Raw genomic sequence first — 27,835 nt, 5'->3', positions numbered from 1 at the left:
CGCTGCTGACCAGGTTTTTTTTCCAGGTAAGAGTGAGAGTTTTGAGACAGATCGTGCTGTAAATAAGTCAGCCAGAAACTTGGCTTGAACGTTTCCAATTATTAAACTATTGTTTAACAACTATTGTTTAAATTTTCGTCCGACCGCTGCATGTGGAAAATTGATTCAGGTCTGCTTTTCACCTGAAAGTGACAAACTAAAGACATGTTCATCATTATCATCACTGCTTAATCAACACACATCTCTCTTTCTCTCTTTTTGTTTGTATTTTTTTTTTTAAATAGCTGGTGATCTGCAGTATCACAGCTCTCACAATCAAAAACAATTATTTTTACACAGCGCACAAAAACACCGTGACGTCAGACACATTCACACTCATTTTTTCTTCTACGTAGAGTTTACACACTTGAAGGATGGCACATCTGAGGTTGATTTAATTATTTGCTAGCTTTCTCTGAGTGAGCAACTTCTCACTTTTTAACGTACGTTTCAAGACAACAGGCAACTTCCTGTGTCTTTCTGCTTTTAATTTACTTTATTCGGGGACTAAGGAAGTCGTCAGTGTATCTCTCTGGATCACTAAGTGAAACTTCGTCAGCATATCCCGTTTCTTTATGGATCGATCACTGAGAGAGGTATAATACGGACGCATATTTACCTTCGTCAGCCTGATCCCACTTCTGACACCAAATTGAGGGAAATCTCCGTCATCCGTAGATCGAGTTTCCTCCTAAGGCGTGGGCACCAATAAGCAGAGTTCATCCTTTAACATATAACAAAATTAAAATATTCTCATGCATGATCAACGGTTAATCACGGTACCGGCCGGAGTACCGGGAGCAGTTTGGAAGAACAAGAAGACGCGGAGACTGTCCTAGGTTGTCATTCCAAACTGACTCAACTTTATTCACAAGTACAACAGTTTATATAGAGGAAAAAGGTTCATGTGTCAGCAGATTCTCAGTTCAAACCGGTACAGACCAAATAAGGAAGCGTCTTCCTGCCCTCTGAGCAAAGAAGTATCCTTTGTATAGTTCAGCTACAATTTATGATCATCCCAGCGAAATACACTCCTAGACATAGAGTACAGAGTTCTTTCATTAGTGAATTCTGAAACAAACCACCTGGCCTTTAACGAGCCTTTTTCTAAGAGATAAAGAAGGGAGGATGGGAGTAAGGAAGTGATCTCTGTGGTATTTTTGACCTTGGTACCAGCCTGTGATTCTTACACATTAATTCTTGGGTCACAGAGAAAGAGAAAAACAACTAGTAAATGGGCCTTATTGAGTAACAGTTTTCCTGTATAATATCACTATAAAACAATATCCTGTAAATGCTACCATGATATCAAAATATCACAACAGTTCCCTCCTTTTATCATGAAATGATAACATAGTATAAAGACAGAATGTAATAACATAATATAAAGACAAATCATAAACGTAACTTGTCCTCCGAGCAAGCTTGATATCAAAATTCTAAGAAAGAAAAGAAAGAGAAAAAAGAAAAAGAAAAAAGAGAAATAAGAAAACTTCATTCCCTTCTTTGATAACGGAGTAATTCACAACCTAATGCTCAATATATATATATCAGGAACATCATTGGTGACATCTGGCACATCATCTGGGTCAATTTGTGCCAATTGCAAATACATTGAGGTAGAAAAAACCTAAAAGTAATGCAATAGATATGATAAATAACATAAATATATAAGAAAAAACGCAGTTCTTCAGTCGTCTCCTGGCCTGGTCCCAGGTTCGAGAGACATTAAATAAGCATCGTATGATGACAATGGGCATTTCATTTTCTCCATTATCAAAATAGAATGAGTCTAGCTTTATCAGATTAGACATCATGTGGTACTTTCGGCTTTCTTGTCCTGCACCTTGCTGTTGTTCACGTGAAGGATCAAAGAGCTCTCTGAGTCTTGGCTCTTTCAGGCGTTGTGTGTTAATCAGTGATTGCGTGTGTGTATCTATTGGATCCGGGCGCTGGCTCGCCGGTGTCGTCGTCTGCTTGATCCGACGCCTGAGATGGTCTGATTGGGCTGGTCTTAACCCTGCTGGCGTGAATCCACTGAGGTTGTCCGTCTGTGAGGATGCTGGTTCTTCGTCACTACCAGTACAGTCTGGGGGCTGGAAAACGCGCGGCCTCCCCGAGTTTCCTTGGTTTTAGCGACTTCACCAACACCGCATCTCCTGGTCTCCACTGTGGAGGGGAGAGGCTGAGAAAGACAAACTTTGTGATAGTTATTATTCAGTGTTTCTGCCAAATTGTAAACATAGTCGGACAATCGCCTTCAGTGACGCTGTTCCCCTCTGGATCTTTGTGTGTGTGTGTGTGTGTGTGTGTGTGTGTGTGTGTGTGTGTGTGTGTGTGTGTGTGTGTTTGTGGGGTCAGAGTGTGACCCCATAAATAACTTCCCCAAACCTGCCAAGAGTTCGCCTAAGCAAATGGCACTTACGTCCTACCATAAAACAATAAAACAAGGCACAAACTCCCCCATGCTCCAGAGTGCTCTCTAATACACACAAAGTTTGCAGACTATCAAGGATCAAACCTCTACCAATCTACAACTAAGTATAAACTCTAAGCATATATGGATATTTCTAAGCATAAATGACAATAAACAGTACAAAACCTAACATTCCTCTCACTTATAGGCCATCAAAGCCCCATCTGAACCTGGATGCACCACTTGCATAGGTTTAATACTTGTAAATAAACGGCTAATCACACAAATCACTGCAACAATAATAGTAAACATTGTTTAATGTTAATTCTGGACCCCACCTCTTGACGCATGGACACTCATGCGTCAACTCACCAAACCTGGATCCCTGTCTTAAAAACCGGCTCCACCAGGAGCCTGCATACACAAGATCTGGAAATAAAATCAAACTTCACACTTATAAACAAGTATATCACAAGGGTAACAAACATTCAGCATCAGCAAGATAAGTGTCATATTCAGGTTTTTCTCAAATCATTAAATCACTATTATTACCAGAATTTGTCCCAAATCATGAATCATCCCAATTTATTCCACAATTTAATCTGTGACTTTCCTTAAACAATGTCACTCCTCCCATTTTATCACCATGAGCTCAATAGCCCATCTTCAACTATTCCATAAACACCGTAACCCCTTATTTGTTTTACTCATGCCACTTGTCCGTTTCTGCCAAATCCTCCACAGCATTCTCAGAGAAACAAACATTAGCAATGCACATTGATTATCCTGGTGGGCAGGCGTCGGCCATCGACATTCCAGAGGTGCCATAAAAACACCATAAAGTTAGCCAACCCTTCTTGTGGAAAGAATGTCTTTCACATATAAACCCAGAAATCCTATAGTAGAAAAACATTAACTAATCCTCTCATAAACCACATGATCAAACACATGATTAATCATCTGCTGTAAAAAGAAATGTAAATGTTAGCGCTGCGCAAGTTAGTGAATGACACACACATAGTAAATTCACAGACAGAAAAGATGGCATTTAAAAGATTAAATTGTCATGCAACCTCGAATGTTGCTGTCATCTTTCTGCTCCTGTAACAAAAACACATAAATTCATCCACCCTTTTGTCCTGTCTAGGTGGAGGTCAACCTTGAGTCGTGGTCAAGTCTTGTCAGCTTCTATCAGTCAGTCAGTTTGTTCTTTATTTCCATTCATACATTCATTCATTCTTTCTTTGCTGATAGTGGAACCTGTCATCGCATTTAGTTTCCACTTTCAGCAAAATGACGTCATTTCAATAAAAGAAAAAGAACTTTAGATAGGATTACATCGCTGAATCCTTTTTAGGACAGGGACTCTCATTTAATATTGTCCCAAATAAGTAGCTTTCTCCTGAGCCCATTTTAATGTGGAGAAAACTCACTTGACACAATTTTCTCAACGACGTTTAGCACTTTTAATTCCCGACGTGCAGATCTGCTTAAAGAAAACAAAATCAGTGCTTGTTCAAAAGATAAAAATGAAAAATAACAGAGATTATCAAACAAAACTTTCAGTGCACTGTAAAAGTATCAAAATAAAAAAGGCCTTTAAGTCATGACACAAACTCCTCATCAACTTCACAACAGGAGAAGAATCATCAGCTAGATTCACTCCAAACCAACCATCAGCTGCACAACCCACAACATAATCCTAATGTCATATTAGCTATGAGTTTAATCACCAGGTCTGTGCTCTTCACTCATTTAAACCACAGATCTATTTTATTCAATTTTCACAAAAAAAAAAAAGTTTGTTCTGACGTATTCAAAGTTGTGTAGCTAAATACAAAAGTCACTCGCACATCAAACAGGAAACTCAGTGTTTTAGAGTCTCCACTTAACACACAAACTCCAACACATCTCATTCACTCATACTAGAATTCAGTCACCTTTCATTAATCTAAGAACCGATCAACTAATTTGCATATCAGCTATTAACCCACTAAGTTGACAGGACGACAGAAAAGCATGTTCAAAATAGTATCACAAAAGACAATTTCCCTCATACAGTAAATTGCTTATGCTGCATTAATCCAGCAGGAAGCTTCTCCCAATTTACCATTTTAACAACTAAATTTATTGTCTGATCACTGATTCGTCAAACCAGGATTTTTTTTTTTCCACAAAAGTTAAATTGTTGTCCTGCAACCTAGAGAGTCAATTTTTTTTTTTGCATTGTATAAATTCAGTATTTAATAACAAGTGTCTGCTAAATTGACACTATTTTAACACTGATGAAAGATAACAAGCTAATTTTCATTGCATGTCTGTGGAGCTGCATATCCAGCAGAGCATGCAATGTGCTATGAGTTTCACTGGTCTTTGCATCACACGAGGTGACTTGGACAAGATGATAAACAGACTCACACACTTAAAATGTTGTCTAATCTTCATGAGCTCTCTTGTGTTTGGAGTGTTAGTATGGTTAATGCATGTTCTGCTTTTGTGTGTGATTTTGAATATTCTATTTTCGCAGTGTTTAAAACTCTGTCTCAATTTTCCACTTAAGCAGTCAGTTTTCTTTTCCCCAGGTTTGCTAACCCAAATTTTGATTTCCCACATTTAATAACAAAATTTGTGTTCTCACCACTCTCATTCTATTGTCCTCTGATGCGGTTGACTTCGTGCTAGTGGCTGAAGTACTGCTGCTGCTGCCTTCTTGGGCAACTTCTTAGCAGGTCCTGCCGGTTTCTTGGCTTTGGCCGCAGCGGGCGTCTTGGCTTTGGTCTCAGTAGCCTTGTTCATCTTGAAGGATCCGGAGGCCCCGGTGCCCTTGGTCTGCACCAGAGTGCCCTTCGCCACCAGGCTCTTGAAGGCGGTCTTGACACGGGCCTTGTTCTTGTCCACATCGTAGCCTGCGGCAGCCAGAGCCTGCTTGAGAGCGGCCGTGGACACGCCGTTGCGCTCCTTGAAAGCAGCCACGGCTTTCACGATCAACTCGCCCACGCTGAGGCCGACCTTCTTCGGCTTGGACCTCTGCACAGGGCGTGTTTATGATGGAGCCTTTCCGACCACAGCCGGCACGTTGAGCGCATCATTAAGGGTCCATTTCTTTCATGTAGCAGTCCTTTCTGAACATTTCGACATGCTGCCGCCGCCGAACCTGGCCTCAGATCCAGCAAGCTCAGCGCGCTGATCTCCAAAAAAGTCCCGAAAGCCAGAAAGACGTCAAATAAATGTCTCGTTCTAAGAGCTCGAACAAAAACTCCTCTTCACTCCGCCATCTTGCTCGCCCCTCCGTGGAATTCATCCAATCAGATAGGAAGATGGGTTTGCTTTCTTCTTCTCTGGTGCTTTGTTAGATTGCTTCTGCAGCCTCTGCTCCGATACTGCCGCTGCTGACCAGGTTTTTTTTCCAGGTAAGAGTGAGAGTTTTGAGACAGATCGTGCTGTAAATAAGTCAGCCAGAAACTTGGCTTGAACGTTTCCAATTATTAAACTATTGTTTAACAACTATTGTTTAAATTTTCGTCCGACCGCTGCATGTGGAAAATTGATTCAGGTCTGCTTTTCACCTGAAAGTGACAAACTAAAGACATGTTCATCATTATCATCACTGCTTAATCAACACACATCTCTCTTTCTCTCTTTTTGTTTGTATTTTTTTTTTTAAATAGCTGGTGATCTGCAGTATCACAGCTCTCACAATCAAAAACAATTATTTTTACACAGCGCACAAAAACACCGTGACGTCAGACACATTCACACTCATTTTTTCTTCTACGTAGAGTTTACACACTTGAAGGATGGCACATCTGAGGTTGATTTAATTATTTGCTAGCTTTCTCTGAGTGAGCAACTTCTCACTTTTTAACGTACGTTTCAAGACAACAGGCAACTTCCTGTGTCTTTCTGCTTTTAATTTACTTTATTCGGGGACTAAGGAAGTCGTCAGTGTATCTCTCTGGATCACTAAGTGAAACTTCGTCAGCATATCCCGTTTCTTTATGGATCGATCACTGAGAGAGGTATAATACGGACGCATATTTACCTTCGTCAGCCTGATCCCACTTCTGACACCAAATTGAGGGAAATCTCCGTCATCCGTAGATCGAGTTTCCTCCTAAGGCGTGGGCACCAATAAGCAGAGTTCATCCTTTAACATATAACAAAATTAAAATATTCTCATGCATGATCAACGGTTAATCACGGTACCGGCCGGAGTACCGGGAGCAGTTTGGAAGAACAAGAAGACGCGGAGACTGTCCTAGGTTGTCATTCCAAACTGACTCAACTTTATTCACAAGTACAACAGTTTATATAGAGGAAAAAGGTTCATGTGTCAGCAGATTCTCAGTTCAAACCGGTACAGACCAAATAAGGAAGCGTCTTCCTGCCCTCTGAGCAAAGAAGTATCCTTTGTATAGTTCAGCTACAATTTATGATCATCCCAGCGAAATACACTCCTAGACATAGAGTACAGAGTTCTTTCATTAGTGAATTCTGAAACAAACCACCTGGCCTTTAACGAGCCTTTTTCTAAGAGATAAAGAAGGGAGGATGGGAGTAAGGAAGTGATCTCTGTGGTATTTTCGACCTTGGTACCATCCTGTGATTCTTACACATTAATTCTTGGGTCACAGAGAAAGAGAAAAACAACTAGTAAATGGGCCTTATTGAGTAACAGTTTTCCTGTATAATATCACTATAAAACAATATCCTGTAAATGCTACCATGATATCAAAATATCACAACATGCATTTATACTTTCTCCCACAGAAAACTCATTCCCTTCATCAATCTGATCAGAAACAGAAATGTTCATTTCACTAAGATTATATGAACGTTCAAGAAATGGAGAAACAATCAAGTAACCAGACCACAGTCCACAGAAGCCAGTCTCTGCCATCAATTCCTCTTTACTCACAGAAGCAGGGGCACCACCAAGCAGGTCCAGGGGGCACTGGCCACCCCCCAAAATTTGCTGCCCCTGCACAGAAGACGAGACATCAGGAGACACCAACAGAGAAACAGTCTGCGGATGGGCTGGGCATCAGGACATACGAGCAGCAGGTCAAGACTAAAGCAACTTGGAACTAAGAATAAGACCAAAGCCACTAAAAATACATGAAGCAACTGCAAACATTACACACACCGACAATCAACAGGCTTGAAAGTCTAAAAAACTGAAACTGCTGGGCACACTGACCCAGAAACATGATAGAGATACAATAAGACACAATAAAATAAAAGAAATGATAATAAATCAATAAAAGTCTCAACAGGAAGCCCATTTAAACAACATACAGTGGTGTGGAAAAGAGTTTGTCATCTTCCTGATTTCCTGTTTTTAATGTTTCATCAAATAAATTTAAATATTAGACAAAAATAGCACAAGTAAACACAAAATGCAGTTTATAAATGAAGGTGTTTAATATCAAGGCTAAAATATTCAAACCCATATGGTCCTGTGTGAAACAGTGATTTTATAACATAAATTAACAGTGGTGAATGACATCTTTGGAAACTTGAGTTCAGTTTCTCTAGCCTCACACAGGCCTGGTGACTTAAATAGGACCTGCCAGACAAAGCAGAGTAGACCAAAAGGCTCTCAGAATCATATCATGTCACAATCCTGCGACTCATCCAGAGGTCACAAAAAAACAGCACAATATCCGAAGAACTGCTTGCCTCACTTCTCTCAGTTATGGACAGCGTTCAACAAAAGGAACATTAAGGCTCGTCTCAGTGTTGCCAGAAAACATCTTGATGATCCCCACGACTTTTGGGAAAATACTCTATGGACTGATGAGACAGAAGCTGAACCTTTTGGAAGGTGTGTGTCCCATTCATCTGCAGTAAAAGTAACACAACATTTCAGAATAGGAACATCATACCAAAATATGGTGGTGGCCCGGGGTTGTTGTACTGACTGAGGACCTGGAAGACTCACTGTGGTAAATGGAAGCATGAACGAGACTGTCTGGCCATCCGTTCATGACGTCAAGCTGAAGTTGGGTTCTGCAGCAGGACAATGATCCAAAACCATGCAGTGTGTTACATCCCAAAGAAGTCTACGGGGTGAGGGGAGGAACATAAAACTAGAAAGAGAAATCAATATCAAGCTAGCCAAAAACATAAGCCTAATGAAAAAACAGGCAAACAAACCAAGGCTTCCAGAAACATCTGACATTCTGACAACCACAAAAATGGCCAAAGACCCTGAAGCGATATTTCAGTCAGCCTTGGAGAACATCTGTTGGCTGCAGGACTCGGACTTCAGCTTGCACTGGAACGTTCACGGCTGAATGTGAAATGGTGGGAATGAGAATCGGCACCTCCAAATCCGAGGCCATGGTCCTCAGCCTGAAAAGGGTGGAGTGCCCACTCCGAGTCAGGGACGAGTTCCTGCCCCAAGTAGAAGAGTTTAAGTATCTCGGGATCTTGTTCGCAAGTGACGGGAGAAGGGAGCGGGAGATCAATAGACGGACTGGTACAGTGATGCGGACGCTGTACCGGTCTGTTGTGGCGAAGAGAGAGCTGAGTGTAAAAGCAAAGCTCTCAACATCAGGAAAGGAGACATGTCCCATTGTGACCGTTGATGGCTGAAGAGATGGAGCTTTCTACGATACAAAAGAGGAAGCCAGTAACAGAAAATAAGACCCTCAGAACCAGGCCACGTAGAACTCCTGGACTCTTGGAAGTTCAGCCACCCGGGAGGGGCTCAGAGTAGAGCAGCTGCTCCTCCACATCGAAAGGAGCCAGTTGAGGTGGTTCAGGCATCTGGCAAGGATGCCTCCTGGGCGCCTCTTGGGTGAGGTGTTCCGGGCATGTCCCACCGGGAGGAGGCCCCGGGGCAGACCCAAGACACGCTGGAGAGATTATATCTTTCGGCTGGCCTGGGAACGCCTTGGTGCTCCCCCGGATAAGCTGGAGGAGGTGGCTGGGGAGAGGGAGGTCAAAATCCTGACCTGAATCTGATTGAAATGCTGGGATTTTGTATGAAGCTGAGTTACATAAGCTGGAACAGTCACCCAGGTCATGGTCTTGAGAGCATGAAAATGACAGCTGGACGTCTTAAGGGTCCTGCTGCAGCCACATTTGTTTTATTCTAATAACACTCCTCCTCCATCAGGGGTCACCACAGCAGATCATCGCCTTCCATCTCACCCCATCTCCAGTATCCTCCTCTGTCACACAAATCTTTTACAGATTGTTCTTCACTACATCCACAAATCCTCTTTGTGTTTTTTTTAACCTCCTACCACATTCAGGGTCTTTTGCCCAATGTACCCACAGTCCTTCCTCCTTATGTCCAAACCATCTTAACCTCGCCTCTCTAACTTAACCACATGTTTTGAGACAGAATAAATTATGTTGATCAATTCTAAAGTCTTTTCAAAACAGATGATCATAAAGAGAGTCTCCTGATGTTTAATAATTCATATTTAATAGTTTTGCTCTTTGGTGCTGCTTTATCTCAGGTGGTCTAAGAGCAGACAAAAGCTCTATGTGGTGTTTTGGGGCTATGGGGGGAGGAGGGAGCTGCAGAGAGCCAAGTAAGACTACAACTTTTAATTCCTGGTCTTTACTTAGTGTTGATTTAATAAATTAATCCTTATTTCTATAAATAACAGCTGCACCATCTAAAGTGGAATGACAAAAACTCTCCTAATAAGACCAGATCAGTTATCTTTAATGCCCACATTGGTTTTTGGGCACCACATAGACAGCTAGCGGTTGAAGGATGACATGTAGCTATGTAATCAGTGGTCAGATTGGGAGTCTGATCAAATTTGATTGGAGGCAACTCCTCTACAGAGAGCTTACCAGAGTTGCTCATTTGGGAAAATTGATCTGAAACAAAAAAACAAAGGTGTATCCTCTGATGGCCAGGGCCCTGAAAGTAGGAGGAGCACATGGTGGAACCTATAGCAAATTATAGGGGAACTTGTCCCCGCTTACCTTTCAGTGTAAATATGAGCATACAGTATGTATATGAGGTGTTGCTCTGATTGTTTAACTGGGTCTGTCTAACCTGCTTGGCCCTGTGGCTTTCCCACACCAGATGTATGCACAGAGGTCACACATACAAACATCTTGAGAGGGAATCCTTATGCACTGAGAACATTGAACATGCCGAGCTGACATTATTTTTACTTTCCTGGGGTTGTATTAACAAATGGTTTCCTGGTTGTGGCTACAGATCTGGACACCTGCGCTACTTTGTGGCTGCTATTTCTGCAGTTCATGGAAACCAATCTCAGAAAAGAGAAATCATATAATAAAGAAAATAATTGACACCAGAATATATTTCAGGTTATATATTTTATGTAGTAATACAAATAGCACAATTGGAAAAGGGTGTGCAAAAGTAATTACAGTCCTTGTTTTTGGCTTACATTGCATTCAACCCTATATTGTAACAGGCAAACACTGCAATGAATCCACACTTTGATGCTACTATCTCATACATTCTCATACATACAGTATCATTGTTCTCAGTTGCTTTTGACCATTGTTTACAGTCAAAATGTTGCAAATCCTGTCTTTTTAATCGATAGATGTGCTAAATTATATCTCAGCTGACCCAGTGAATTAGTTATAACTAATTCAAATCAGTTTACATCCAGATTCACTGCATATTTGCAGTTTTATGCAAGTCAGATCAAATACGGTTGATTTTTCTGGCAAAGACATGACAGTAGTATATCTCATGCAGCAGTCACATAAATTACCATTTAAAAAGTCACTATTGTTTCTACAATGTCTAAACTTTAATTATGCATCTGGACCAAATAAGGACTTGTAAAGGTGGTCAAAAACTGTTACTGACATCTGTAGGTGAAAAGAAAAGAAGAAAAAATCTGTTCAGATGCACACATGCTGAGAAAAAAGCTGTTCCTTTAACTCCATATCATATAGTGTGATCATGAAAAGGCTTCCACTGTCTTGGCTACCACAGTTAGTCAGATGGTGGTGTTGATGATGGCACTGATCCTGTCTTAAGTCTGCAAAGCATGATTTGAATAAGCTGGACACAGAAGATGTGAGAACTGAACACTTTTACCTACCAGGATATAGTCTGCACCCCCGTGAGGGGAAGAATAGATTCCACAAAAACAAAGTGCAAATGTCATGTAATCAGTCACTGCAGTAACATTTATGAAAGCCTGACTTCAACATAGGGGGAACTACCCAAAGCCCTTAATTATCATAAATGTCTTCAAGAAACAGAAGCTGAGGGACGTAAAGTTGTCCTCATAATCTCATGACCTGAACATCATCTTTGGAGAGATTGTAAACATGCTCTGCATGCAAAGATCATCGAAAACATCTCAGAACGTGAACAGTGGCTGAAAATTCCTAAATCCAAAATGAAAACACTCAGAAAACATTTAGGTCAGCGGTCTCCAACCTTTTTTGTGCCACGGGCCGGTTTATGTCCGACAATATTTTCACGGCCTTTAAGGTGTTGCAGATAAGTACAACAAAATAAAACCAGTATCGGTACCAAAAAAAGAAGATTTATTCATAACACAGGAAAAGATCCAGGGAAACCGAGTTAACGATAAAAACGATTTAAAAAAATAACGATAAAAACGCTGAAAACCATAAATTTCGCTCCCGAGCCTCAACCCTCGCAGCCCGGTACCGAACGACTCACGGACCGGTCCGTGGCCCGGGGGTTGGGGAGCGCTGATTTAGAGTTGTGATACCTGCTAGAAAAAGTTCAACACTGATCTAGTTACTTAGTAGTTAATATGTGAGACAAGTACTTTTTGCATACAACTGTGTCGTCATCAAAGTACTACAACAATTAGGCACATGGGTTAGTAATTAATGAAAGAACAATACTGCAGATAATACAGAGCAACAGAAGATAGACTGACACACAGAACATGAAAAACCAGAACATGTATGTGCTGCATCCTCCTCTTGCTGTTGGTCACAGTAGGGATCAAACTGTAGGCCGAAGTATCACGTCAAGAATTTCAACACAACATTCGAACACACAGTGCAGTGTATCTACAATCGAAGCCCATCATTTGCCAGCACCTAATGCATGAACTTCAAAACTTTAATATATCAACAGCTTACTGATGGAAAAAGCAGGTGAAATGATCCAGTCGCTGTCAGACCGTTTGATGGTTAGTATTGATTTTGTAAAATGTTTAAGTTATAGTTGTTTTTTTAATTTTATTTTATATTTTGTGTTTTTTCCAAGTCCAAGAGCTTTGGGTAAAGTGTTGATAAATTTCATTAAGACATTAGTAGTTGTAATACTTGTAAGTTTATCATGCAACGTGTGATTAAATGTAAAACTCACTGCCACGTCAACACAAACTACTCAAAAACAAAGCAGATCAAAAATATCAAGACTTCAGATGAGCAAATATATTCATACAGTCATTAGCAGAATGAAAACATGCCAGGATCAGATCTCCTCTGGAATATCGTGAAGATCTGAAAAAAAGAGAACAAATATAAATTCAGACCTCTAACATCAGTTTAACAGTGCAGTATTTTAGTGTCAAGTATCCAAACATAACGGGGGGAGGAACAAATCAAATTAAAGCTCATGTGTTTTGTTTGAGGAATGAGGGATGAGGATACAAAGGCAGTCAATAAACTCGTTGGTGGCTGGACTTCTGGAGTCACCCAAGTTCTTTAAAGCTCTGAATGTTGTGGAGCTGTTCGGATTTATACAGCTTTGCAACGTTGCGTGGAAATTGTGGGGAGTACCTCTGGACTGGCAAGTTGGCTGCGGGTTGTTGTATAAAAAGCTAAGTGTAAACATGTAACCCATCTTTTTTCTGGGAAATCAAAAAGTAAATGGTTTGGGAAACGGTGTAGCTATGTCTTTATATCCTAATCAGACAACCAAGTACAGTAAAAGGTCTTAAGTGTGGTATTTGCATTTGGTTGCTGAGGAGAAGGGCTTAGACTAAAATGGAAGAAATCAAACGGGAACATTAGGAGTACCAAACCACATCAGCAGTTTGGTACATTTTTTTAGTTACATTTAGTTACATTTAGTTACATCTACAAATGACGATAAAGTTATTTTGTCAGAAAGTGTTTTGTAACATTTCTGTCCTGATGCTCAGTTATACAGGTAAATCCCAAAAGCTTGACTCTGTTCATCAGGACGTTTTCAGTGGGAGAAACGTTTCGTCACTCATCCAGGTGACTTCTTCAGTCTCAGCTGACTGCAGGTCAGTAACTTGACCATAAGTATGCAAATTGTCATGACCAGTGATCAACAACCACCGATCAGTGGCCATGAGTCCCATTCACAGAGAGCTGGGGAATGGCTGCAATCACAGAAGAGCCACCTCGTCAGGCCAGGACTCTGCAGTCTATTTACACCTACAGGCCAGTGGACTCTTTCAATGATGAGGATGTAACATCCTGGACAAGGAGGAACGCTGGTTTGAGGGCGGAGTCAAGGAGGCCATTTACATGAAAAGGGAAAGACCATCTCTGAATGGAGGAGGGGCCTAAGGGTGCATCTGTCACCATCTTACAATGCTGTGATTGCAGCCATTCCCCAACTCTCTGTGAATGGGACTCATGGTTGTTGATCAATGATCATGACAATTTGGATATTAATGATCAAGGAACTGACCTCCCAGCTCATTGTTCCTTCAGTGGGCTGGTTTCAGTCATTGTGCAAATGTCCTGTTTAAAGGTTGGAAACCTGCAGTCAGCTGAGACTGAAGACGTCACCTGATGATGATGAAACGTTTCTCCCACTGAAAACATCCTGATGAACAGAATCAAACATTCTAGTTTTCTTTAGTAAGGAAAAGTTATTACTATTTTTTACACAATAACTAAATTATTTTCAGAAAAAACAACTTGTTATTTTTCAATTAACACTCAATATGATTTGGGCTGTCACTTGAGAAACCGCTGTGCCAAAAACAAAAGAAATGGTAAATGGACAAGAAAGATATAGATACATAGACAGCAGTCGGTCACGTCGTGTCTGTCTGTTACCTAACCTTTGGAGCTTTCAGATGCAGTCCCATCGTCATCATCATCTGACGTCACATATACCTCTAGGTCAATGACTTGCTGCAGGCTTGACTGGTGAACAGAATCTTGGTTGGCTTGCATGTTATAAACTCCAGACATCTCTGTTTCTGACTGCATTGACAAAGGCTTAGACATCTAGGAAAGAGCAAAGAAACATGAGTAATGGGTACAGAAAACACAGCTGATTTATAACAACCACCAGGTTTATTTTACTCCTCTCAGAGGTTGTTTCTTCGGGCTTTTCTGCTTCTTTGTCAAATGCTTAACTTCCAAAGATCAAACTATCTGCTCCGCGTTCGGTTATCAACCTAGCTCAGTCATCACCAGATCAGCAGCCAGAGGTAGTGTGTCTGTTCTGTTCATGTTACAGTCAGTTTGTTTTTCACAGCTATCCTCGTTGTCTGTTCTGATCGAGCATATGTGATGGTCTGTACTCCCATGGATGGCCTGCATCTCCTGGTAGCGTTGTTCCAACTTTCTGTAAATAAACCTGTGTGACCTTTTCCCTGTGTCCTCTGTGTGTGGGTTCATGATTCTGTTCATGACAGAAGGATCTGACCTCCATGGAGTTAAAATTTGTTTAAAATCTGTGTCTTGGCGCCCCTTGTTGCCCCTATTATACTATATCAGTATAAGTAATTGAACTTACCTGAGAGGCCTGTTCTCCATACCGCTGTGAAGCAGGTGCAACCCCACTGGTGGCTTTCATTTGTCGGACCTGCCTCTCTAGCTCAGCCCGGGCCCTCTCGCTGTCTTTGAACCGATTTTCTGCATCCCTCAGTCTCAGCAGCTCTTCCTGCAGCAGGCTGTGTTGTCTCTGCAGAAGCGCCAGTTCTCCTATGGTTGACAATACAGTGGCTTCCCGATGGCCTCCATCTCGCAACAGAGGGCGCCATACTTCACTTGGAGACATGGTGCCCTGCTGCTGCAGTAACAGCTCCAAGATTGAGTCTTGCTTAATAACAGCACCCTGTCATATTACAAGGAGAATCCAGTGTCAGATATTTTTGGTTTGTGACAGAGTCAAATATGAAGTGTGTCTGTTGTGTTGTGATGTTTTAGAAAGATTCCACAGTTGTGTTATTTTGTAAAGATGGATTCGCTTCTTTGTTTCTGGTAGATTTGACTTTTATTTACAAATATTTCAAACCAGTCGACCAAATAAGCACCAAAAGACTGCTGCGGATCAGCTTTAGTTTAGCTTTTACTGTGAAAAAAATCAAAACATGTATAAATAAAGAAATATTAAGCACTAAATGTACAGAAAGACATAAGAGAGAGAAATAGAAAAGTGATTAATTGCACATAAAAAAGTGGCAGGAGTGAGCAGCAGTACAAGTTTGAGCAGCACAAGATTGCAGTGTGAAGTGTGATTATTAAGTGTGAGCTCATGCGTCTCATGTCTGCATGTCTTATGATGTCAGGCTCGTGTTGTCATGGCTACGTCTCTCAGTGTTTCCTGTTTTATTTTGTAGAGTCAGGAGTCTCCATGTTCAGTGTGTTTTGTTTTACTTCCCCTGTGGTGTCCTTATGTTCAGCTGTTTCCTCGTGTGTTCCCGTGATCACCTCCTGTGTGCGTTCAGTCTGTGTCAGGTTGTCTGTTTGGTTTCACGTCATGTCACAGAGATCTAACTGCTCAGGTTCATGTTGGGTTTATTTCACAGTTCCATGGTCCCATGAACCTGTTCAGTTCCATGTCTCTCGCCACAGTTTCCATAGTTATTTAGTTTTCCCAGTTTAGGTTTCAGTTAGTTGTGGCTATGTTTTTGTATTCATGCTTACCAGCCATAATAAACATCTCGCTGTTTGTTTAAACCTTAGTCCCGTTTTCTTCTCTGTCTGAGATTGGGTCACTCTACACACCGTCAGCTCCCACTGACCGTGACAACACCTGCACTGCTACAACTGTCTGCTGGGACTGAACGACACTGCATTCGTTCTGAAGACAGTCTGCAAGCTGGTAAACTGCCCAAGGAAGAAACTTCTGAGGCTGGATCCTGTCACACTGTCCTTTGTTCTTTTCACTTTTTTATAGCAATAACTGGATGAGACACTCCTGAGAGTAATGTTTTCAGTAAATGGACTGATTCTTATAGAGCGCTCTCCCGGAGTGCTCAAAGCGCTGTAGACAACACACCCACTCATACAAGCACTTCTAAACACAAGTGCAAACTAATCTCCACACACCCTGATGTGAATGTTACCAAGCAGGTACTGTGTTAGGAGACCTGGGTCGTTGACGCAGAGTTTTGAAGGTTTTTTTTACTATTGTACTTTGATTCTTATTGTTTATTGTTTCTAGTCTTTTGGTTTCTTTCTTAATGTTCTGGTTTCTGTCTGTGTTTCTTGCTCTGTCTCCCCTGTCTGTTGCGTCCCCTTGAGAAGTCCATGTCTCTGTGTTATGTTTCCTGTTTTACTTTGAAGGTCCATGTCTGACGTTAATGTATCTGGTTTTGCTTCCCCTGTCTCGTCAGCCCTGATTTGTCCCAGCTGTGTTTCCCTCCTGTCTCTCATTCCCTGACTGCTCCCTCTGTGTATTCAAGCCCTGTGTTTCTGGGTCAGTGTCGTGATCTATCATCCCTCCATGCTGTGTGGTCCGGCCTTCTGCCTGCCAGTTTAGTTTCCAGTGTTTCCAGTGTTTCCAGTGTAGCCAGTGTAGCCAGTTGTGTCATGTAGAAATAAATCTTTATTTTGAGTCTGCGCTTTTGGGTCCACCTTGCCATCACTACTGCCTGCACACAGCCTTCACATGACAGAAGATCGCGACCAGAACATGGACCCCGCAGACTGTTTCTGCTGGAGGTTCTGGAGAACCGCTCCTGTATGACGAGCCAGAGGATTTGCAGCCCGGTCAGCTGGAGGGTTCGTGGCCCGACCCACCCCCTTTCCCGGAGTAAACAGCGTTCACAACGCCGCCACTCCAGAACGACTGAGCACACCCCATTCATGGGAGAAAGTGAATGTTTATTGCCCTCTCCACTCGAGCATTCCAACCCAACCTTCTGCAATTTCTTTCACTGTGAGCAAGACTGTTTTTCACTCAGAGGATTTATTCTGTCTGAATCGGTTGATTCAGAGAATGTAAGTCTTGTTCCCGCTGGAGGGTCCGAGGGGCCCATCCAGCCTTCATCGCTTGCCGCGCCACCATCTGCGGCTTCCATGCCGTTGTCTGGTCCTGCCGTCGCCTGTCTGGTCCTGCCGCACAGCCGGCCTCCAGACCTCCTTCACCTGCGCCGCTGCCGCCATTGCCTTTCGCACAGTCGGCCTCGTGAACTGAACTGTTTAGGGCTGTTGTGCTGTCGACCTCTGGGCCCCCTGAACCTTTCAGAACTGTTTACTGTGTTCTTGAACATTTCATGGCTTTGCTTTGGACTCTGGCTCCTTGTTTTTAGTTTGTTTCATTTGTTTGTTTGAATTATTTTCAATATTTCTTGAAGCTGCTAAATTTAGCAGCACTCAGTGCAGTTGTGGCAGTTGCCTGCCTTCATTTTAAAAGGTTTGTAACATAATTTTCAGGAATTTTAGTTAAAGAGGATTACAAAAGTGAACAGGAAATACTGAGTTAAGTTATGTCAACTAATTCCCCTCAGAGACATGCTTTTATAAAATGTAGTTATTAATCATGTTAGTTTTATCGTAGTCAAAAAGTACATGTAGTCAGAACATTGGCATTCAGACAAGCTTTAAAGTTTATCAACTTAACAAAACTAAGGTGAAGGTGACCTCGTACACAGTGTCTGTAACATGTGGTGTGGTGTATGGAGTGCTGTGGCAGGTTAAGTCCGACTTACCTGGAGTGCATGAAGATAAACGCTGAGATTCACCAGCCTTTGGCAGATCTCCTGTCAGACACGAGCAGCATACTTATTACTGACTTCTGTTTTAAATGCACTTTAAATAAACAGACATACTTTAAAAGTTACTTACCATTAGCGGTGACTTGTCTTGTCGCTTCGTGCATTCCTTTATTAGGCAAAAACGTTTTCCACAGACAGCAGAGAGTGAAAACAGTTGAAGCAAAGTTATTACAGTTCACCAACTCAGAGAAACATTTCAGATTTTCCGCACAGATCCAGCTCGACCTGGATGGTTACACTCATGACACGCCCACACAGGGACAGAACTAACAAGGAACCAGGGGACCCGAGGCACCAATGCCCCAGACCCCACACCCAACCCAGGAGCACCTACCAACACAAGTATCCCAGGCACCATTCAACACTGCAAGGCAACATCCACTCACGTCCCCCACCACCACAAATCAGGACAGACACACAGACGCCCCTAAAATAAGAGTCCAGTGACTTCAGTGTGAACTGGAGTCACTCTGTCCTGTCTTTATTATACAGGAGAGCTTTTTGTATTCATCAAAAACTATACCGAAATATCTATAGTGGCTCGAAAATAAAAGAATGAAGGTCATACAATACATGACCTGCTGTGCTGATATTAAAATATGATTATTAGAGATATACTTGCAGTTAATGAAATTACTAAACACAAGTAAAGTTTGAATTTGACATTGAAAGCTAAATTCTTACTGACATTATTGATGTCAAAGATGAAAATTAAACTCTAGTTTTGCTGATAAAATAAAAGTCTCTGGACAAAATGACTCATCGGTCCCGTTAACTTTACTATATGCAACACAAACCAAATCTGAGACCATGTTCAGTTCCATAACTGCACCTCCAAACCCTTTCCCATCATCAACTCTTTGTCCTCACCTTTGCTGCAATAAAATGCTGGGCTCCATTGACCAACAGCTCTTGGTCACCTGAGAAGAGACAAAACACACTCAGTACTTGTCTTGGAGCGATATGTGCAATTTAACCTTTATTTAAAAAAACAGAAGCTTTTTTATGTAATTCTAAGTTGTTGTTGTAACATAGTTTTCTGGTATCACTTTATAATGATGTCACACTATTAAGCATTAGTAAGGTAAGTATGCTTAATTCATCATTTATAAAGTATTACTCTTCATTAGTATGTAATTTATAAATGTGGATATAATTGTTTATTCTAGACTAAAAAGCTCACTCATAAGGCGCCTATGGTATATTTAGTGTAAATCAGTGACTGAGTGTTTTAAAGGTTTTCTTAATACTTCAGATTATAATTCATGGTTAATTCAGGCAGTTACCAGCAGGCCTGGACTGGTAATCTGGCATACCGAGTATTTGGATGGTGGCCCAGTGCACATGTGGGCTGATGTGTCCACATATTTTCTTTCCTTTGTCGTTGTAATTATACTGTCCAGTAAGCAGCATGAAGACCCGCTGCACATCGCACTGACAGCAGTTCATTTTCATTACTGACACCAAATCACCCAATCACATCCCTTACTGCAACCAGCCCCTCCCCTACTTTCCATGAATTCATGCACCTTTTTGAGAATTCAGATTTATGTGGCCATTAAATAGCAGTATTTACTGACTGAGTGCAGTAACATGCTAGGGAAATCAAGGCTCCATGATAACGCTCATTGATTTGGGATTCTCCTTCATGGTGGAGAACCACCTCGTAACCTGATCTCCTCCTCGCCCCACGGAGCTGCTCTGAGTTCTCACTGAATGAGGAGGAGGTGGAGTCCTTACTTCTTTCATTTAAGCTGTTCACCTGTGTGAAACCGCTATTTAGTCTAATTCAGCTGCACTAAAGCTAACAGACCACAAACCAGACGAAAGCTGAACCTCGGGAACGATCTAAAGAAGTTCCAAAGTCTCAAACATTCCAGAGACATTTTCCTGCATTACCAGTTTAATATGATGGACCCTTTCTTTATATTGTATACACGTATTTGTGAAGCTCTGTGAAAGATTTATTATTGTTTTGTAAAAACAATGTTCATGTTTTATGTTAAATGAAGAAATCTTTGTATGTTCAAGTTGAGCTGTCCTGTGGCTCCACCTCCTTGGTGCATCTTCTTCTTAAACCCCGCCTACAAACCTGCATTATTGTGCAAACCTCAGGTGTGTTATGTTTGCATCTGTATGTTCTGTACTTCTTTCTGTGTTGTCTGCGTCATGTCTCTGTTGGGAAAATAGCTGAGACGTAAATAACCTTCACTTCACATTAACAAATAGTAATTGTCTTAATTAACCATGAATTACACTATGAAACCAGCATTTATAAAACCTCTATTAACCTCACAAACAATGAGCTCATATCTTAATCATCTTAATCATTATATAGAGGAATGGGCGTCCAAATACTTTGTTATTTATGTATTTAGAAATGTTACCATGAACACATTATGAGCTTATTAATCAAGAATGAACATTTATATCTGTATTCATACATTACATACTAAATAGGAGTGTTGTGTTCCAAATGATGACCAAAGCACTTACTAATACCTAACTAATGCCTGATAGTGCCACATTATAGGTTGTTACTATTTTTCTTAATGTATAAATCCATAATTAATTCAGTCAAACTTAAGATGATCATGAATGAGAGACTGAAACGCTGACTTACTACAGTCTACCACCTCCATGTGGCTGTGATGGCACAAAAGGCGGGTGTCCATGCTGAAGCCCAGAAGGAGTTCACTCAGCCTGTCCACTGTGAGGACACACACACGCACACACGCACACACGCACACACAAACACAAACACACATATTTCTATTAACTTTACATCTTTTTCTATTTTTCTGTTCCCATGTTGATTCCTCCTGCATGTCTTGTGTTTGATCTCCTCTCTGTGTCAAAACTGCAGCACGTCAGATGTATATATAGTGCGTCAGTCAATGGTAAGTGAGCTCGATATGGCCAAAACAGCTGTTAACTTCCAAAGGGTCGTCGCGTCTCTTCTTAACCTAACTTCAACAACTCTTTGCTAAAGTTTCTTCCTTTCTCATCAACTTTATCCCCTGTAGTTACCACAGCTCTGCTCATCACCCTTGTTTTGAAAATTGCTACCAGTTCACTATTCCTCAGACATCCTCTCAGTTCCTCCACACGTATATCATGTAGACCATTTGCCTTCCACTCTTCATCTTGGCGTAACATGGGGGAAGTAGAACAGACGACGCAGCGACGAACAAAGGAAGACTGAGGACTTAAATGCACACATGAGGTGATCTGGGGAAGTGGAGACACATGAGAACACAGCTGACTAGAAGGAAACATAATGACAATACAGGGGAGAGTAACCCTAACTACAATAAACAAAGAACACCATACTCTTTCAAAATAAAACAGGAAACACAGAGACATGGAGATAGAACATGAACTTAACCTAACCAGAGACATGAAACATGACAGGTAGACACACGGACCAGGGAGAGATGACAAAAGGGACTAAGAAACCAAGGACTAAACTGCAAACTAGAAAACAACTAGATGTGTTAAACTACACATGTGGATACAAAAACAAGCGTTAGAACTTAAACCCTGGGCCACATGGCCCAGTACCGTGACACTTACTTACAATGATCCTCTGTACTTGCCGTATCTGTCCTGCTTTCGCTCTCATTTTCTTTATTGATCAGCTCATCAAACTCCTTCCATCTCAACACACTTTCTTTACTCACAGCAGACAGCACACTGTAAGCCTTTGCCTCTCTATCTCTTATTTGATGTACATTTAGTTCTTGCTCATTCAGTCTGTTTCCAGACGATACATAAAATACTGTAGTACAGTTTTCCTCACCGCTTCATCCAGCTTCTGCCATTCAGTCCTGGATTTTACCTTCACTTACTTCCTTATCTTGATTTCCAGAGGCACCTTGGTTTTTGAAAAATCCACAGCCATCAGCCCTACCTACCCAGCACTACCTCATCACCTCTGTTCCCTCGGTCTACATGTCCACTAAAGTCGGCTTCAGTCTTGAAGCTTTAGCCTCAGCCTCAACTATGTGACAGCTCACGGTCACTTCAGAAAAAATTCAGGGAGAAAAAGTGGATGTAGGAGTTTGGGTAGTAAATATTTTCATTCTTGTTTGCTACAAAATGTTTGTTTTTACTCATACTTCTAATTAAAATTATGTGAAGTTATGTACAAAAACAGTTATTTATTTTTTTGTTGAGTTGGATCAGATATTCACCTTCACATGTGAAGCATGCTAATATGAAACGTGGATAGTTACCCTCAGATGTGGCATCCAGTAATAGTTTTTCAGCACGAGGAGCTTGTGGTGTGTCAGCCCTAAACAAGTAGCGAGTGATGGGAGGCTGCAGGCTCTCCTGGCCACTTGTCACCTCTGCCAGTTCACAGAATAAAGTCACTCTTTCCTGCAGGAGCTCCAGCATCTCCTGGTCCTTGTGCTGCAGGTCAGCTGATTGGATGACAATCAATCAGTCATCAGTCTAAAACAGACGTGCAGAAAAACAAAGCCTGCCTCTTCACAGGTCTCCCTGGTTCATGTTGATCTGACAGAAAGGTCGGGCAGACCCCAGCCTTCACTGGACAAAATGAAAATGCTGATGCAGGACGCTTTAGTTTGAAATACAGTTCATGTAAATAACTATTCAGTTCAATTTTCAGTTTAATTTTATTTGTATGAAACAAGCTCAGACATGGTCTAAACAGGAGGAGACCAGTGCAGCTATGACTGTGGAGCAGAAACGGTTTTTCCTGCTGATTCTTTGGTCGACTTGTTATTTGTTCATATCTTCATTTAACTTCCTAGTTTTAGTTTGTCCTGTTCTCAGTTCTTGGTTGTTGAGAGTTTAGTTCCACTCTTGTGCCAATTCCCCGATAGGTTCATGTCTGTTTCCTCATTTAGTCACGTGCTTCACTTCCTCTGCTTCTGGTTAGATGTCACTGCTCCAAAATTGTTTGCAATCAATACATCAGAAAAAAAGCAGCTTGATGAGAGAAATTCTGTGAGGCATTTGATGGTTTTACCGTTACCAAAGCTGCTTTGCTCTTTATGATTTTACTGTTTACTGTTGTTCCAAACTTGTGAAATGCTGCCTTCTTGTGCAAAAGCATTTACTGTGGGCAAAAACGCAATCCAAGATAATACTGGCATGTCAGAAGATCTAAACGATTCCTGACACTAGCACAGATGTTCTGCCTGTGGATACTACAGCAGTTTACATTTTTAGATCAGGTTTGGTATGTTTGATACTCTGACAGGGCCTCTGGATTTGGTTTGGAGATCACAGTGATGTTCGGTCCAGTGGAACCTCTGTATTTGGTAAAAGTATGGAAACCTTTAAATAACTATTTAGGACCAAAAGGGTGAAAGAAAACCTGAGTATTCATCTTTTTGGTTAAAGTTTGTAGTAGAGAACACGTAGCCACCAGTAAGACTAAGCTACCATGTCGTCTTTTTCTGGTTCCCAGGTATTTGAAATGTGAATGTAATTCAGTTAGTCTGTATATTCTCCTGACCTTTGAGCCTCCTCAGGTGAGCCTTGTGTTCCGACTCTATCAGGGGAAACTCCTCTCTTGATGGACACCTGAACACACAAAATCCAGACCACACATGCCGTCTTATCAGTCACATAACAGACACGAACGTTTTAGATTTGTCGTTTTTTTGTTCATAAACTAATTAGTAGACATTTATACCTCAATAATTAAACAGTTTATCACAACTTGGGTCTCATTTTTGTAACTCGACTTTATTACCCTGCCCTCACCTATGGTTACAAGCTCTGGGTAGTGACCAAAAAACGGGTACAGACAGAAATGAGCTTCCCCTGAAGAGTGTCTGGCCTCTGGGGTGAGGAGCTCAGCCATCTGGGAGTTATTATTAGTATTATTATTATTATTATATAGGAACCAGTGTGCCGACCTCATAACCTATAGGAGGAAAGTACAGGCTCTATGAAAAACATGCTACATTTATTCTGCTCTGCAAATGCAAATAAATGTTTGTGTTTTCTGTGGGATTTACAGTCCATAATTGTCTCTGGGTAATTACATTTTTCTTTATATTTTCCAAAATGCAGAAATAAGACCCAAGATGTAATAAACTTCAGTTTGTAGACTACAAACCGATGGAAAGCTTTAGCATGTGTTGTGTGTGCATTTACCCACTTGCTGACAGCGTGCTGTACATGGCGTATCCAGATGTTCTTGTCATCCTTGGAGGCAGCATAAAACTCGTACATCTCAGGAGGGGTGGAATCACTAATCAGATACATGCCTCGTTCCTGATTGGCTATGTCCCTTACTATTAGGTTCTGAAGGGACAGTACTGGAGGCTTGTCCTAAAACGTACAACATGGATAGTTTTAGTGAAATAAAGAGAAAAACTTGTTGTAACTATGTGTTTTTTTCACCCTCGTTTATCTTTTATTTTCCATTTTAAATAAACGACTTAGTTCAGTTACATGAAGGCTTACACACACACACACACACACACACGCACACACACGCGCGCGCGCGCGCACACACACACACACACACACACACGCGCACACACACGCGCACACACACACACGCACACACACACACGCACGCACACACACACACACGCACACACACACGCACACACACACACGCACGCACGCACGCACACACACACACCTCGAACAGGTAAAACAGCCAGGACACACCTAAAGATACAGATTCTGTGCATTTCTGTTAGCATGCTTAGCATGCTGCAGCGTCATTGTACTTTCTCTTTCTTGCTGCATTCGCTCTCTGTCACCTGCTTCATCGCTGTCTGTGTGTAAGCAGTATTTACTTATTTATCCATATTTATTTAGTGTTTTGAAATATCCTTTTCAAAACAAAAGGGTTACAATGTTTAAAAAATGTCTTTCCAAAAATGATGCATTTGTGTAATTAGTTTTAGCATGCTTTGGGGGGGGTTTTGGTTAGTTTTTTGTGTGTTTTTAACATGTGTGCAAATATTTTCTTACCATAGATGGAAAGATGCACCTCTGGTCCTTCTCCTGCAGAAACACCAGGATGTCAGACATCAGTAAGACCTGTATATCTACACAAACACACACATAAACATTTTTTTAGACTAGAATCACCCTTTAGTGTCATTGTATAAAATCTTTACTTAATGCAGTGCAGGATGGTTCTGGGTTTAAATGCGGAAGTGTGGAAGATAGACAGAGGACCTGTAGGAAACCAATGCAGGCAACCATAGAGAAAGACGCCACCACCCAGCAGGTTCAATCCCAGGCTTTCAAACCTTGGCAACAACAACACAGCCCCTTTCTAAAACTTGAATTTCAATTTAGTTGTACTTATACAGCTCCAAATCACAACAGCAGTTGCCTTAAGGCACTGAGAGATTAATATTGCAAAGTAGGGACCTACAATAATACAGAGAAAACAGAGAAAACAGAGAAAAACGAAATCATTGGATCTCCTTTGAGCCCTTTGGTGCTTTTAGCAGGAAGAAACCTCCAGCAGAACCAGGCTCAGGGAGGGGCGGGGCCATCTGCTCCAACCAGTTGGGGTCAGGGGACAGAGACAGGACAAGTTATCAATCAATATAATAATATTTTTTAATTATAATTAATAATAGTAGAATATTCATAATAAAACGAAGAATGGATCCTCCTTTAACTAAGGGAGGATTCAGGGTCACCTGATCCAGCCCTAACTATGCTTTAGCAAAAAGGAAAGTTTGGGCTATGCTCTAATGGGGTGATATGTTATTATAAAGCTATTAAGATGTTTGTTTGCTTGTTTGTGATTGAAAGGATTTTACATTTGGATTTAACAGGGAGCCAATCATGAGAAGCCAGTATGGGAGTAATATGTTATTTCTTATTTGTCGTGTTAAGGCCGTCATTTTCTCCATGGGTGTTAAAATCACCCACACCACTCGGACAGCCAGCAATTGAATATGACCGTGTCTGACATTGTTTGTTAAAGAAAAACAAAAAAGATAAATGCTCATATTTTATGAGCATAAACAACAACAAAAAATCAGTTAAATGTGAGGAGTGAAATGAAAATTAATCAGTAAGATACAAGGTAACAACATAAGTCTCTTATTCTGGGCAAACACATCAGGTGGACCTTGTCCTCCACCGACATTCTTCTTTGTCTTTTGGTGTGTTGTTCATTTTTCATATCGGCTTTGATGTTTCTTTTTTTACCGGATCCATAATCCATGCCTCGGGGAACTAACATTAACATAACTACCTTGTTAATGTCACAGTCCTGGGTCAGTCTTTGAGTTCATTTCTAGTATCTTGGCTTCTGTTCCTGTGCTCCGTGTTCCCTCTGTGTCCTCAGTCAGTCATGTCTCTATGTCTCAGTGTTAAGACAGCATTGTTGTGTATGTCTCTTGCGTTTCCTGTTTTACTTTGAAACTCCATGTCCTATGTCAGTGTATTCTGTTTTCCTCCCTGTCCTCATGTTTAATTAGGTTCAGCTGTGTCTCCCTCCTGTTGTGCATTTCCCTCGTTACCTTGTGTGTATTTATGCTCTGTGCTGTCCTCTGTCTCTTGTCGGTCTGTCTGCATTTATTCTTGCTTGCCTTTCTTGCTTGGCGATCGTGGCTCAAGAGTTGGGAGGTCGCCTTGTAATCGGAAGGTTGCCGGTTCGAGCCCCGGCTCGGACAGTCTCAGTCGTTGTGTCCTCGGGCAAGACACTTCATCTGTTGCCTACTGGTGGTGGTCAGAGGGCCCGGTGGCGCCAGTGTCCGGCAGCCTCGCCTCTGTCAGTGCGCCCCAGGGTGGCTGTGGCTACAGTGTAGCTGCCATCGAATGTGTGTGAATGTGTGTGTGGATGTGTGTGTGGATGTAGTGTAAAGCGCTATACAAATACAGGCCATTTACCATTTAATTCTAGTTGTGCAGAGTGTCCCAACTTTTCATTGTGCACAGCCGTACTTACTTTTATTATTGTTTTTATTTCATTATATTTGTCATTTTTTAAATTGAGAATTTGTTTCATAATTGAGATTCACGGTTTTTAAGGTGCATTTTAATGTTGTTTAGTGTTAATGACAGAATAATTACATAAGCCAACGTATAACGTGTGTTTTATATATACAGTCTGTACATCAGGGGTGTCCAACTCCAGGCCTGGAGGGCCGGTGTCCTGCAGGTTTAGATGTGTTCTTGATCCAACACAATTTAAATGACCTCCTCAAAATGTCCTGAAGTTCTCCAGAGGCCTGGTAATGAACTAATCGTGTGATTCAGGCGTGTTGACCCAGGGTGAGATCTAAACCTCCCTCGAGGCCTGGAGTTGGTCACCCCTGCTGTAAAGGTCAACTGAGGCTGATTTAAATGTTCAGTTTTGACTTGATGGTATTTTGTCAATATGAACCAAAATCTCTGAGGAGTCTTTTCACCACCTCGTTGAATCTATGCCATAAAGAATTAAGACAGCTAGTAATAGGACAATAGTCAGTGTCTACCTGTTGTATTATGTTTATTTTATTAAATATTAATCACCCAA

General features: G+C 41.3%; 1 protein-coding gene across 4 annotated transcripts in view; it reads right to left on the bottom strand.

Annotated features, from left to right (window-relative positions):
- Nucleotides 1-10,755: 10,755 nt before the first annotated feature.
- Nucleotides 10,756-27,835, bottom strand: part of arhgef2a (Rho guanine nucleotide exchange factor (GEF) 2a) — a 37,893-nt gene continuing 20,813 nt past the window's right edge. For all 4 annotated transcript variants that reach the window (XM_004560999.5, XM_004560997.4, XM_004560998.4 and 1 more), the window contains exons 13-23: nucleotides 25,321-25,397; nucleotides 24,491-24,663; nucleotides 23,840-23,907; nucleotides 22,587-22,775; nucleotides 20,972-21,058; nucleotides 19,219-19,268; nucleotides 18,419-18,454; nucleotides 18,283-18,333; nucleotides 15,141-15,461; nucleotides 14,458-14,626; nucleotides 10,756-12,913 (exon numbers count right to left, since the gene is read on the bottom strand). In XM_004560999.5, coding sequence (XP_004561056.1) covers nucleotides 12,885-12,913; nucleotides 14,458-14,626; nucleotides 15,141-15,461; nucleotides 18,283-18,333; nucleotides 18,419-18,454; nucleotides 19,219-19,268; nucleotides 20,972-21,058; nucleotides 22,587-22,775; nucleotides 23,840-23,907; nucleotides 24,491-24,663; nucleotides 25,321-25,397 — 1,250 coding nt within the window. In that variant the 3' untranslated portion in view covers nucleotides 10,756-12,884. The remainder of the gene's footprint in view (nucleotides 12,914-14,457; nucleotides 14,627-15,140; nucleotides 15,462-18,282; nucleotides 18,334-18,418; nucleotides 18,455-19,218; nucleotides 19,269-20,971; nucleotides 21,059-22,586; nucleotides 22,776-23,839; nucleotides 23,908-24,490; nucleotides 24,664-25,320; nucleotides 25,398-27,835) is intronic.

This window comes from Maylandia zebra, linkage group LG22 (genome assembly GCF_041146795.1).
Source record: "Maylandia zebra isolate NMK-2024a linkage group LG22, Mzebra_GT3a, whole genome shotgun sequence".
NCBI lineage: Eukaryota > Metazoa > Chordata > Actinopteri > Cichliformes > Cichlidae > Maylandia > Maylandia zebra.
The sequence above is the reverse complement of the archived record's forward strand: the minus strand, read 5'-3'. Positions and strand labels throughout refer to the sequence as shown.